The sequence below is a fragment of the Podarcis pityusensis genome (assembly GCF_964106645.2).
Source record: "Podarcis pityusensis genome assembly, chromosome: 2".
NCBI lineage: Eukaryota > Metazoa > Chordata > Lepidosauria > Squamata > Lacertidae > Podarcis > Podarcis pityusensis.
The window spans coordinates 44,528,734-44,543,412 of NC_138029.1; the positions used below are offsets into that span (position 1 = coordinate 44,528,734).

The 14,679-nt window shown below is 43.6% G+C and overlaps 1 protein-coding gene across 15 annotated transcripts in view; it reads left to right on the top strand.

The window, feature by feature from the left end:
* Positions 1 to 14,679, top strand: part of CACNA1A (calcium voltage-gated channel subunit alpha1 A) — a 258,043-nt gene that overhangs the window by 120,796 nt on the left and 122,568 nt on the right. For all 15 annotated transcript variants that reach the window (XM_080996998.1, XM_080996997.1, XM_080996993.1 and 12 more), the window contains 2 exons: positions 1,492 to 1,644; positions 2,521 to 2,708. In XM_080996998.1, coding sequence (XP_080853124.1) covers positions 1,492 to 1,644; positions 2,521 to 2,708 — 341 coding nt within the window. The remainder of the gene's footprint in view (positions 1 to 1,491; positions 1,645 to 2,520; positions 2,709 to 14,679) is intronic.

A 14,679-nucleotide genomic window follows, 5' to 3' on the forward strand; every position in this document is an offset into this window, starting at 1 on the left:
ACATCTCCATCAGGCGCAAGTCTCAGATTGGTCAATTTCTCAAAATACAGCAACGCTGAAGAACCAGCATCTCTCTGATGCGTTGTACGCAGCGTGTCCCATACCTCTTTCGCATTTTCTAAATGCTGAACATGCACCAACTGATCATCTGAGACACACAGAATTATAACAGTCCTGGCCCTTACATTCCGTGATTCCCAACCTCTGGTTGGTGCTGCAGGGATGGGGTTTTCAATTACGTCAAAAAGCCTCTGATTCTGCAGCAGGGCCTTCATCTTTACAGACCAAGATGAATAATTGTCATTGGTTAAGGGAGGTGGGCAAGGCAAAGCTCCTTTCTTGGCATCCATCTTGAAGCCAAGCCTCTCTCACACAATGTCAAACAAACTGTAAAATCCAACAGTCGTTTTTTTCCTTTCTCACGCAGCAAACTGCAAATTGTTTACGCTCTTTGCACCTGGCAGCTAAACTCAGGCTGCTATTGAAAAGTCCCTTCCAAGGGCTCGGAAACCTTGTAGCCAAAACATTCTCTGATTTTGTTTCGCTTTCCCAGGCTCACACTCATGGTCCAGCCCCTTTGCCAGTATCTTTCCAGGACCGTTACCTAGCAACAATGCATTTCAATAAGACATCTTATCTACCACAAAAATTTGTGGAATGCAGGCCTCTTCCTCCGGAGCTTTTGTTTTCTTTGAAACGCAGCTCCGTGAACCAGGGAATTAATCTTCCTGCGTTCACACTTTTAGCCCGAAATGCAGCATACCTTGCTCTGGAAAACACCTCTTCTTTCCACCAGCTGTCTGTGAAGCCTCTGGCTGCTTTCAGACGCTTTTCTTCCTCCTTGGAGCAGAGGAGGACAATCCACCAGCCTCTCATGCAGATGTCCGATGAATCGCAACCATCCGAAGGCTGCCACTGTTGGAATTCTGCCTGGGTCAGAGGAATGTGCCACAAGCAGGCACCGGCAGATATTCCTGTCGACCTCCCCGCGTCTCCCAACCTCTGGCGATAAGCAGGCGAGGTCCGGCGATTCTTCTCAGATGTATGAGAGGAACACACCGTTCTTCCTCTCTCCCCTTTGGTGTCCCCAGGGAGGGGAAAGAAGCAGACAGAAAACTATTTACATCATTTATTTCTGCCTCTTACATCAGTACAGAGAATCATGTCTGCACTCAACAACAGCTAGAAGTAACTCCTCCCAAGTACATCCAGTACGGGTCATATGACACACACACACAGTGAGCTAACATCCGGTGCTCAGTACAGAATGGACTGCCCCTTTGTTCCCATGGCAACAGTCACAAACATCCTGTCTGGCTTTCCAGCCACAAGCAGCTGGCTGAGCTGCTAGAGCCTTTGCTTGCTGCAGCATTGGTGCTTTATGGTAACAGTCAGGTCCCTCCCTGCTCCTGTTGAAATTTAAGTACAGTATGCATACTTATGGATCTGCCTTGTGATAATCCTGCTCTGCACTCTGTCTTTTTCTTCTAGGTTTACAAGTCGTCCTCAAGTCCATCATGAAGGCCATGATACCTCTGCTGCAAATTGGCCTCCTCCTATTTTTTGCAATCCTTATTTTTGCAATCATAGGGTTAGAATTTTATATGGGGAAATTTCACACCGCCTGCAAGGATATTATTACAGGTAGGTAAAGAGCATCTGTTTCTCTGTGTTTGCCCCTCATCCTCCTCATCCCAAGCTCAGACATAGAAGGCAGTGAGGTTGTTTTGACCCTGGATCATAGTTATCAGGCAAACTTTTTTTCTGCTAGGATTAAGTGAGCCAGGCTGAATATACTGAGTGAGCAAGTTTAGGGCAGGGGTGAGGAACTACTTTTGGCTGGAGGGATGGATCCAAAAAGGGTCAACACTCCTAGGATTGGTACTTTGGTAGGTGGACGGGAACTCCCACTTGCCAATCACCTGATTTCACCTGATTTCCTGTGACATCAGACATTTCCTCTGCCATGTCTCCAAAGGAGGATTTGAGAGTGTACTTAAGAGCTCACTTCTGATAATTTATTTGTGGCTGCTGTTTGAACCTTTCCCATATCCGATGCCAGGTGATTTAAGGTGGGTGAGGCACACCCAAAACAGCCTCTTGAGCCAAAACTGTGACCTGGTGGGCCTAATTAGTTCCTTGTTACAGGGTTTCTTCTCCCCCCTCCAACTTGTGTAGGAGAAGAAATGTAGACTGGATAGAAATGTACATGTTAAGTGGTGAGCCGCCTTACAAGATTGACCTCAGGCCAAAACAGCTCTACCTGTTTCTACAGAAGCCAAGTACAGAGAATGCTAATTGACTGATCCCTGTGATATCACCACCTCTCCCCCTTTTCATATAACTTTTTTGTTTGTTTAAAAGAGTTGTGTTTTGATGGGGCTCTTTTTTAATGAATAGGGTGTTGAACAAATGTTCAAGCAACTGAACACTCCATAATGTGCTTTATTACCTGCTCCTGATTACCTGCCTGGCACAGTTGCAGTATAACCAGAGAGTCTCTTTTTCCTCCCTCCACAGATGAAATCAAGGAGGAAGCTCCATGTGGAACGGACGCGTCATCACGCCTCTGCCCTAATGGGACCAAGTGTGAAGAATACTGGCAAGGACCCAACTACGGGATCACGCAGTTCGATAACATCCTGTTTGCTGTGCTGACTGTCTTCCAGTGTATCACCATGGAAGGGTGGACTGACCTCCTATACGATGTGAGTATTATTGTTATTTATTTATACCCAGCCTTCTTCTCTCAGAGGGACTCAAGGCAGCTTACAAAGAAATATATTAAATGGTAGAACTGGCTGTATTATGGTTCTGTCTGCAGAATGTACTGCAGCAAGAAAAGCAGAAAAACAAGGACTTAAGTACAGTCATACCTTGGAAGCCGAACAGAATCTGTTCCAGAAGTCCCTTCGACTTCCAAAACATTTGACTTCCAAGGTGCGGCTTCCTATTGGAGCTTCCTGCAGCCAATCGGAAGCCCCACCAGATGTTCAGCTTCCAAAAGAACGTTCACAAACACTCACTTCCGGGTTTGCAGCGTTCGGGAGCCAAAACGTTTGACTGCTAAGGTGTTCTTCAACCAAGGTACGACTGTAATTTGAAAATATAGTATCTCTGGGTATGTTATGAATGTGGGCAGGCATTGGCCTAATGCTGGTAGAAGAACATTGTGGCTTTTTCTATGGTATAAAGGAGTGATGAGTATAATATGAACCTAGGCATGGGAATTAGGATCTGTTCGCCACATTCCTGCCTTGTTTGTTCATTTGTTGGCTGCATACATGCATATATCCCTTTTTCGCCAACATGCTTCAGTTTCATCTGTAGTAAAAACTGTTTTCCTGCGGAGTAGCAAATTAGTTTTTGCATCTGTCCCATAGCCAAGCATTCAGAGATCAGTTTCTAGAATGAAACTGTGAAGCATTCTATCTAAACCAGGGGTGGGGGGGATCTCAGGTCCAGGGGCCCAATGCAGCCCTTCAGGCCCTTGGACCTCTCCCTAGGCCACCTCTTTCACTGGCCCTGCCTCATACCCTCCATGATAGCTTTTGCTTAGCTGTAAGATGTCCTTGAATTCTGATAAGGTCTCATTGTCAGTAGAAACTAGCCTACTGTAAAACTTGTATTTGTTGTTCCACCCATTTTTGCCTCTGGCCCCACACATCACTGGTCTGTGGCCCTTGGAAGGTTGCCCATTAAGGAATATGGCCCTTGGGCTTAAAAATGTTCCCCAGCCCTGATCTAGACTGAATCTGGCACCTTAGTCGCAGTCTCAGATGCACAGAATCCTCATTGAGCTGTAACAATTCTATCCCATTGGGAAATACCGTAATTATGCTGATCAGAACTGGGAGATTTTAATGGAGAAAACAGATCTTCCCACCGGCTGCCCTCTGACCATTCAAACTAGGTTTCATAACATAATTAATGATACATGGGACAGTGGTGGTGGAGATTTCTCAGTATCTGTTGTGGAGATTTAAGAGGTCACACAGCAAAATAGTGCAATTACTGAGGATAGTTCGATTGCATTAGGTGCAGCACAGTCTCTCTCATACACCCAAATTATATTCCAGACCTTGAATTGAGGTCAGTAAATGCCAGTCCCAGTCCCTTATTTTCTCCTCTTTAGCGTTGAGTACAGCTGGTGGCTGGTTGTGTGGATAAGGCACAAGTGTCACAGCTGAACCAACATGGGGAAGAGGAATTAATCCTAAAGCCACAGGAATTCCTGAATCCCTGGAGCAATTTAGGAGGCCTCCTGTTAGGATTGGTCTGCCTGTCATTAGGAAATAAGATCATTTGGAATTCAAAACATAAAAGCACTCTACACCAAAGAGGCAACATACATTTTTTGCTGGAGGTACAGTTCTAAGTCTTCTAAAGCCAGGCTGCAGAGCACAGGAGACTGATAACTTCCGTGAGTCACAACAAGCATACCTGATTCCAGAATAGCAACAGGAACCTTTATCCCATAGCAGCAGACTCTGTAATAAGAAGCAAAAGAATCTGAATTGAAATGAGATGAGATGCACCCATTTTGGGAGAGTTTACTTCTGCAGGGGAGCCTTATAGGAACATGGGGTTGCCATGGTGGCATGTCATAATGTACTGCCACTTACCTAAAACATTTAGATGAGCACAGCAAGGACTGCCTGTCCTAGATAGCTCCAAACAGCTAGAAAAAAATGAGGGAAAGAGCCTGAAAGCACTCAGGCCACCTTGTAAAAAAGAAAAAACAGCAGCAAATACATGAGTAGGAGCAGACCATGCTCAGAAAGAACTGTAGACATGCAAATTAATCTGCATATCTACATTCTGATCTGATCATGATCTGTTGGATGCATACTTGGAAAGGTGGCTCCAAATTGTGGAACATACGGAAATTCTCCTCCATCCCTGTTCAGGTGGCTGCACAGACTCCTAATCACTAGCTTCAGTGTCCAGAACCCATTCTAGCATCCCAGCTGGTGGTACAGCAACCCCATAAAAAGCCAGCCCATCCTTCTTTGACTCTGAGCTCAAGGCTGAGATTGTTATCAACAGTTCTGGGCTCTGCGCAGGGATTAGACAAAGGATGAAAATGTAAGAGGGGGTCTTTTGCATGCTGCTCAGCTGAGCATCTGAAAAAGAGAACTCTCAACTGTAAGGTGAAAAAATTTGATGGCCTCTCACACTTTAATGGTAGCCACCAGTGAAGATTTGTCATTTTCCTTGCAATGTCACTTGAAATGACTCTACACTACATCATGATGTAGTGTAATTCTGGGGCATCACAGGAAAATAAAAATGGCAGCTGCTAGCCTGAAGAGCACCAGTGAATTTCAGAATTTGTCCCCCTTGTTTCATGGCCTCTGAGTGGGAACATAGAAGGAGGAGGCAGTTTTGCTTCAGTCTAGTTTTGCAGTCCAAGCAACAGCAGAGGGTTTTGCATAAGAAATGGCATTGCTGATCCCCCCAGTTGATAATATTTGCCCTTTAAAATTCAGATGCTAGTGGTGTAACTTGTCTAATATAATCCTGGTTTTGTACAGCTACTGTAGATGTCTGTCCCCAGAAGCAGAAGGCTACTCTGGTATGTGAGAGGATGCAGAAGCCAGGTGATCTAGGGTTGTGCACTGGTAGACCTTGGGTAGACCTTATAGAGGTTTAGGAGAAACAAAGAATATTAGCAGGAGAGAAGCGATGCCTGGTTGCAGTGTTGGTTGTAGAAGTCTTTTAAAAGGAAAGAGCAGAGTTGGCAAAAGGCGAAGGATGGGTGAGACATGGAGAGGGAGGGAAACTGGCTGGTAGCCAGGGAGGGTGGATCACTGTAATGGAGAGAGCATTGATTAGCCATGTAAATGGCAATTGATGAGACTGGGCATGTTGAGTTTGTGTTTCAAGAAGCGTGAGGAGTGGTGAGGTCAAGAAGCCAGGAAGATGAGCACAGATTTTAAAATCTCTGGAGAAAGGGAAGAGAGCCAGGAGTCAGACACAGTTCTTGTTTACTGAAGTTGATTATGGATAGTACCAAAGGACCAGCTGTGGGGGCACCATTTTGATATGTTGGTGGTACTCTCTCACATAATGTGTGGTTAAAACAAATACATCCCCATTTTGACTGCAAAACTCATTGCCCCAGAACTGAATGTCACTTGTTAAATTCTGAGTAAGGAGTAATAGTTATTGTTGAATGTTTGTTATGATGACAAGATGCAATTCTTGAAGCTACAATAATATTGTTAATATTAGTCACTGGATCATGTATGTAAACACAGCACTTCTTTCTATCCCCCCCCCCAAGATTACATATCTCACGAGCAAACCATTTAAAAATGAGGAGGTGATGCAGGGACCAAGTAACTGATAGGTGACAGGAGTGGATATAAGACTCTTTCTACAGCAAAATAAAGTTGAGTGAGAAATTAGATTTGAATGCTCCCAATCTAAATAGTTAAAGCTCTGTAAAACATCTGAAATTGACCCTCAAACTATATTGGGAGTAGGAGAAGCCAGTGTCACAGAGTGAGGAATTCTGGAAAAGGCAAAGTCATTGGTTGTTTTTTAGTATGATATGGTAGTTGGGAAAATAGCTCCTCATAAACCTATAGCTGTCTAGGTGTAGTCCTAAGAACATAAGAAGATCTCTGCAGGTTCAGAATTAAGGTCCACCCAGTCCAGTATCCTGTTTTCAGGAGAAGTCAGCCAGGTGCCTCTGGCAAAACCACAAACAGGTCATGAAAGTGACAGCCTTTCCTGTTGCTGCTCTCTCAGTAACTAGTATTCAGTAGCTTACTGCCTCAGAACCATTTTATCACACTGAACCAGACCTTGGGAGGGATGTGCCAAAAGAAATTTAATTTCCATGTCCCACAAGAAGCACCCAAAGGTAAGTTTGGGGCATAAGATGTGCATTAGAGACAGGTCTCTCTTTGAGGCATTCCTATATTGGAAACAAGACTTTCTTGTAAATTAATGTATAATCTACTACCATTTTAGCATGTTGCTAACACTAAAAAGTTTGAACCCCATGAATCATCCCCTCCTACCTGCCCTCTTTTCAAAAGCACAGATGAGCAATATGTATGCTATTCTTTTCCTTTTTGCCTTGTGGGTCATCAAACTAGAAATCATAGGTATTTTTTTTTAGAGACACGTGTTCATTCAGTTATACTCACAGTCCTCCCTTAGATCCTAATTCAGTTTGGATAATGCACTTGCAATAGCAGTGAACTATAGACTCTCTATCCCCTTTCCCACTTAGAATGCATGTGGATATTTCATTTTGCCTCTTACCTTTATATATATATACTGCAAATATATGAGTGTTATTGCTGCCACATTACCGTGCTCTCCTGGAAGACGTAGTTTTGCTATGGAAGGTGAATGTGCATGAGATGCGTGCAGCAGGGTTCAGTACTTTTAAGGTTGCATACAGGTGTACCTGCACATAGGAATGGGGCAGTTTTTTCTATTGCAGGGTGAGCTCTGCTTCTTCCCTGCCTTCACTTCTCAAAGGAGGCGCATGCAGTATCCAAACTGAAGCCGGTTGTTGTTACTCCTTTGCCCCTCTCCCCCACCAGGCTTCATTCAGGCATTCTACTTAAATCTCAAGCATGTGCATCCGGTTCTTGATTTCTTTGTTTTCAAGTTTTTAAAGAAAAGGCTTTCACAGAGTGTATTCACAGTCTTGTACTGCTGCTCTGAGAGGTGGCTTTTTGATTGACATAAAGCTCCATCAGTCATTACTGTGCTTCTGCAGCAAACTGGAAGAACAGTTTTCCCCTAAGCTCAGTCCTGGGAGAAGATGGTGTTTAGCTCTAACTGCGGTGAGTGCATCTCCACAGCAGGCTCCCTGTAAAAATGGCACGTGTTTGTTTTTATTAGCAGCCATTCTATCTGGCTGCATCAGAGGAGGAGTTGAAACAGCAAAGCCTACTACAACGGCTTCACTAGGACCAGCTGCCATGTAGCTCTTCCTCTCCCAGGGTTGTCATCTGTTAGTCGTCATTTCACTTGGCTGCCTCTGGAGAAGACAAATTGGCCCCACTTCATTGGCTTAGCCAGGCCCAATTGCCATTTGGCTCCTCACTTCCCAGAACTATCTCTTCAGTAGCCATTCCACCTGGTCATTAGAACAACAATAATAGAATTGTATATAAGAATTGGCTCTCCCACATTTGCTCTCCTCTTCTTCTTCTTCTTCTTCTTCTTCTTCTTCTTCCCTGTCTCTTTTTCCCATTTTATATTGTGGCTATTAGACTAAACCTGTGGGCAGGGTCTGTGGTATTTTTTTGTGGGGGGGAATGTTTTTTGTACAGCACCTATGTCTGGCTAGAAATGGGAAAATAGTAGCAATAATGTATGTTTGCTAGTGTTGTTGATAATTCGGCGTAGCCACAGAATTTGGGACAACAGACATTCACATGTTGTAATATGAAAGAAGATGTGATGTCTGTGTCTATTTTTCCTATGAGACAGCAGGAGAGCAGTACCAGCCAGATATCTTGGCTAATTAAATCCACAGCAGTTTGTACTTGAAAGAACCTGAGGGGCTGTTAAAACCACAGGAAACTGCCTTAAACCAAGTCTGACCCATCTAGCCTTTAAGTGCAGGGTTTTGTTTTTCCACAAATTGGCAGGGCAGGTCCTCAGATACAGATCAGGAGCGTAGTATTGAGGGGGTAGACCACCCCAGCTATAAACCTGATTGGAATCAGACTCCCCACAGCTGCAGTTTTGCACTACAGTGGTACCTCGGGTTACATACGCTTCAGGTTACATACGCTTCAGGTTACAGACTCCGCTAACCCAGAAATAGTGCTTCAGGTTAAGAACTTTGCTTCAGGATGAGAACAGAAATTGTGCTCTGGCAGCGCGACAGCAGCAGGAGGCCCCATTAGCTAAAGTGGTGCTTCAGGTTAAGAACAGTTTCAGGTTAAGAACGGAGCTCCGGAACGAATTAAGTACTTAATCCGAGGTACCACTGTACAAAAAAAGCCACCATGAACAAGAGGTGTGCCCCACCCTCTGGTTGTAGGCATAGGGGCCGCGGTCCAGATCACAGCAAGAGGGTAAATAGTTAAAACCCTCCCTACTATGTTAGGATCCTAGTTGAAAGGCCTCATACTGGTAATTTGTGTAAAAAGCAAAACCCCTGAATAAGCATGCAATTAAATGTACAGATGCATAGCTAAATGCACAGCTTAGCCCTCAGTATTCTTCACTTACTTTGCCTTTCAGGCAGGGGGTTTTCCAGCACGTAAAATGTTAATGTTTCAATAGTCTCTCTCATTTTTCTAAGCACTGGGCATTCGTGACTGCATAAAGTTTCTGCTGTGCTGTAACCTTTTCAGTTGTGCTAGGCAACATCTGCAGCAGGTTGCCTGTGTTGTTTGTCTGATGGTATTTTAGCAGTGTACCCCTAAACCATCCCAATAGAAGCAATTGCAGCTTCTGATTGGATCTCAGACCAAAAGACCCTCTTTTTTGGTCTCACTCTCACACAAATCAGTTGGCTCATGCCAAAGCGTTGGACCAAAAGACACCCGTTTTTTGGGGTCATGCGCAAGTCACCTGGCTTGCCCACTTTCTCAGAAGTAGCCGTGTTAGGGAACTGCGGGTTGTAATAATAATGATGATCATGATGATGATGATGATAATGATGATGGTGATAATTATTTTATTTATTTATACATACCCCACCCATCTGGCTGGGTTTCCCCAGCCACTCTAATGCTAGACCTACTCAGAGTGTTGGCCCATTGAAATCAATGGACTGAAGTTAGTCAGTGGATCTACTTTGAGTAGGATTACTATCAGATGGAATTCTTTGTATCAAGTTTCCCAAACTGCTTGAGACTGGGAAGTGCTCTACCCATGGAATTCACACTCTGTTCCATGAGCTAATCAAGCTAATGCAGACAGCAGAGCTCGCTGTCCCAGGATTGTCTCTCACTATATTCCCCACTGGCTTCCAAGAGAATTTGTGGCAGCCAGCAATGCTTTGTGAGTCAGTGGCCATGAATCCCTCCAAGACAGCACTGGGATGAGGAGACTGCGCTTTGCACCAGTATTCATGGAACTATTTATTGGAACCCTGGGAGTGAATTTCAGTGAACAAATTTGCTAAATGCCTCCATGTTAGTGTGTGTGCACTAAATGTTTGACAGACATGGGTGTGTGGTTCTAGTTAGAAATGGGAAAACTAAGCAGTGAGTGTTAACTCCTCAAAGGCAAGCAGCACACTATGGCTGTTATTGCTGCCTGCCCAGGAATGCAGATATGGAGTGGGGCTGTCAAGCAACTGGCAGGCCCCAGAACATGGCTAGTGGGCTGCCTTTGGTTTGGTGGGTCGCAAGTTGTTCAGGCCTGCCCTAGAGGGTGGCAACTGCACCTTAAGCTTTGGTTACCAGGAAGAGGAGAAATTTGAAAAGTCGGTCCATTCTCCTTTCAGACCCTGATTTGATTTGCATAATTGCTCACTCTTAGAGCAACTACATACTACCAGGAGTCTGTCACTTTTGTTAGAAAGAAGTGGAGTAAAAGCTTTATGTCCTGTTATCCCCCAAAATGGAGACCACCCTACTATTGGAGGAGGGGCACTGGGTGTGAGATGGGGAAAAGGCAGACTGATTGGAGTGAATTAAATCCAAACTGGCAGTCTCAGCCAGCAATAAAAAAATCACTTTAAGAATCAAAACAGCACAGTCTACAGGGGCCTGAAAGAGGAAGATGCATGTTAGGGAAATGAGAAGCGAAAAAGAGAGAGCACTTTCAAATTATAGATTGGCATGACCTTTCTCAGCAGCTTTGATTTGATAGAGATCTTTGAAAAAGCCAAGCAGTGGAGAAGATCCACGATATATGCTTAAGTCCGCTGGAGCTGTCTGTTCTGCAAGAATCTGTTGCTGCACTCACTTCTGATTTCTCGAGAAGTCTTTTCACAATGAGCTGGATTACGCTGATTAATCATCTGTGCTTGTGTGGCATGTGGATCATTTGGCCTTGATGATTTCCTGGATCAGTCTATCCTCACAATTTAGTTCGAGTTTTATTATTTAGATTTTCACTTCGCTTTAGCCTAAAAATAAAATTAAAAAGGCAGAGAAGCAGGGTACAAAATTCTCCCTATCCCATTCTTTACAAAAAAACACGATAGATAAAGTAATTACAAACTACTCTCAACTTATGCTGGGGTTATGTTCTGGGGATATTGCTTAAAGCCAAAATCACATATAGTCCAAAACACATTGGGTTCAAAGATTTTCCCCCCCTTGTTGCCTGCCCCCTTTCCGACCCCTTTTCAATTAAATTTGCCAAGCATGTAAAGCTGAATGCACACAGGTTAAATGTGCTTAAGTTGCGAGTCACCTGTGCTAAATATTTTTAATTCTGCATAACAAGATTTTATGATCCTGCAGTTAATGCAGCACATGCACAAACACTGCCAGTATTCCAGTGCTAACTGCAAGTCTGGCACTAACTTTATTTGCTTTTAGGCAGCAGTTAAAAACTCATCCCTTTGTCCAAGCTTTTGGCAGGGAGAGGTTTTGGGGAGATGCAGCCAATACTAGTTGTCTTGTTGCAGGAGTATTCATTGGACATGTGAGTTTTATTTATGTGAGAGGTGATGGTTATTTATAATATATTTTGATTTTATTATGTGACCCACCCTTGGATCTCCTTGTGATGGAGAAAGATGCAGTAGAAATTTATTAAATAAATAAGCCCAATGCTGCTTCAGGTGTTTACTCTGCATTTCTTCATTTCACTTTTTAATTTGTATACTCCCTTTCTATATTGCTATACACAAGCCACTTTGCAATCAGAAGAAACAACAAAATACACAACAAAGATCACACATCCTTATAACAGTCTAATTCAATACAAGTACTGTATTTTTCGTCCCATAGGACGCTCCGTCCCATAGGACGCACCTAGTTTTTTGGGGGGGAAATAAAGGGGGGGAAATTCCTTTATTTCGCCCCATAGGATGCACACAGATTTCCCCTTCATTTTTGGAGGGGAAAAAGTGCGTCCTATAGGGCGAAAAATGTGGTAAGTCATTTTAAAAATGACTTAAAATAAAAACTTATAAAAAAAATAATGTAATACAGTGGTGCCTCGGAAATCAAACTGAATACATTCTGGAAATCTGTTCGACTTCCAAAATGTTCGGAAACCAATGTGCTGCTTCCAGTTGGCTGCAGGAAGATCCCGCAGCCAATTGGAAGTAGCGGAAGCTGCGTTGGATGTTTGGGTTCCAAAGAACGTTCGCAAACCGGAACACTCACTTCCAGATTTGCGGCATTCGGGAGCCGAAACGTTTGACTCGCAAGGCACTCGGGATCCAAGGTACGACTCTCCACTTAGAATATATTATACAATAAACTCTCGAAATATCAGTAAATAATAATTCAACAGAAATTAACTGTCAACCATTATGGTAAATCATTCCTAAACTATAATCAATAAAAACAACAGCAAAGTCACAATGCATAAATTACCACAGTACATAAAAGGCCATGTAAAAAGATTGAACTGAGCACAAAGTCACATAAATTATAAAATCACAAAATGCCTTAACATAACTGGTGCAGTAGGTTTGGTGAGTTTCCAAGGGGGTTGAGGGAAGGATACCCCTCCACTCACAGTTCTTTCTACAGCCTCTTCCCCCTTCTCCAGCTGCATGTTTACCTGAGAGTAAGCCCCACTGAGCAGAGCTGGAGTTTTCAACAGAAGTGAGTTCCACAGTTATGCACCATCTAGTGGAATTCCTTCTCATCATACTGACCTGGTAGATCCTATGGCCCAGATTCAGCTAACCCAGTACATTAAGTGGAAGCCAACATCGGGGCGTTCCCCATCTCTGCCCAAGACACACCTCTCCCAAATCCTTTTTGAAGAGTAAGGTGAACCCTCAGAACAGCACATAAGGGGAGGAGAGGAGGATTGTTTTGTCTGGCAAGCGGAAATGCTCGTGCTGATATAACAATCAGAAGAGCAAAGAAATTATTTGGGGGGGAAGGGGGAGCTTCCGCTTTTTGTAGTCTCTGGGGTGGAGATGGTGAGGCTCTGTTTAAATTGCATATTTAAAGAAGAAACATCCACTTCAATGGCTTTCTGCTATAGTACTTTCCCTCCATGTTCTCTGATCACTTTCCTGTGCCCACCTTGTCCTCTTTTCTCTGTGTCCTGTGCGTTTCTGAAGGTGCCCTGGATAACTAACCAGCACATCTTTTCATTCCTAGCCTCTTGGGAAAGGAAACTAGTTTCTTTCTACCCAAATTGGTTTCATTACTCTCCTGTGCCTTCCCACCCCCAACCCCCATGTAGGTCTCCTATAAGCTTTTTGAAAGCGGTTGTGTTCCTTCTCCCTGTAGGCTCTCTAAAAATGTAACATGGCTGGAGTTTATGCATATAACTGTTTCCAAGAAAGAATAGGGCATCAGTGATTCTCTTTCTTTCCTAGTTCCAGTTCAGTTCACACAACCACAGAATCATAGAATTGTAGAGTTGGAAGGGACCGCGGCGGTCATCTAGTCCAACCCCCTGCAATGTGGGAATCTTTTGCCCAACATGGGACTCAAACCCACAAGCCCGAAATTAAGTCTCATGGTCTGTGGACTGAGCTATTTACTTGATGAATGCAGCATCAGGTTATTTATTTAATTTTTTATTTGGTGTGTTTATTACCCACCCTTCACAAAAAGTCCTAAGCTACCTTATACCACAATAAAAGAGTAGAATACAGTATAGAGATAATCAACAGTTAAAACAGCAATCAACATATAATTGATTATGACCCCTTTGATGACTTATTCCAAGGATGGGCAACCTGCAGCCCTCTAGATCGGAGCTTTCCAAACTGCGTGTCGTAACATGTTAGTGTGTAGGTGTCTCATGCAAACGCTCCCCACGCTCCTCCCGGGGCTGGAAAGGGGTGAATTAACCTCCAGTTTGCTAGTAAAACTGAATTACTGTGTCACAAAATGATGCATGTCTAAAAAGTGTGTCACCAGCATGAAAAGTTTGGAAAGCTCTGCTCTAGATGTTGATGAACTACAGCTTCTATCATTCTTGACCATTAGCTATGCTGGCTGGGACTGATGGAAGTTGGGAATCTAACAACACCAGGACAGCCATGGCTCAGACCCTCTGACTTTCTCTGTCTCTCCCAAACCCATTGTCAGATGGAACCAATCTGTACATGGGGTCAGCTCATATACGCATTGAGCAATCATGGGAAAGGAAAGCAATTAGATAGGAAGAAGTTCTTAGAATAATTGGTGACATTCTACTGCCAAAGGAGAACCCATTGGAACACTTGTATTATACTAGCAAACAGTATTTTAATATTTTGGGAAGTGAAGTCAAGAGAAAATTGTATTGTATTGTTTTTGTAGTGTTTAAATTGTTGGAAAAGTAATAAATATTATTTTCAAAAAAAAAAAAGAGAGAAAATATAGTAGAGGGCATCTTCTCTCAGGGAGATAATTCATTGGGCCCCTGTGGCTATTGATGAGCTGGACTCCCTCAATCCACTTGGACTGTGCCAATGGACTATGTGCCTTTACAACAGACCTGTCTGCCTATTTGTGGCACCTTGGGGCATTCCACACACCCATTGTTTGCATCCCTTTCCCACATCTATATGGGAACATCTAACACTTGCTGAAGCCAATCAGGGGG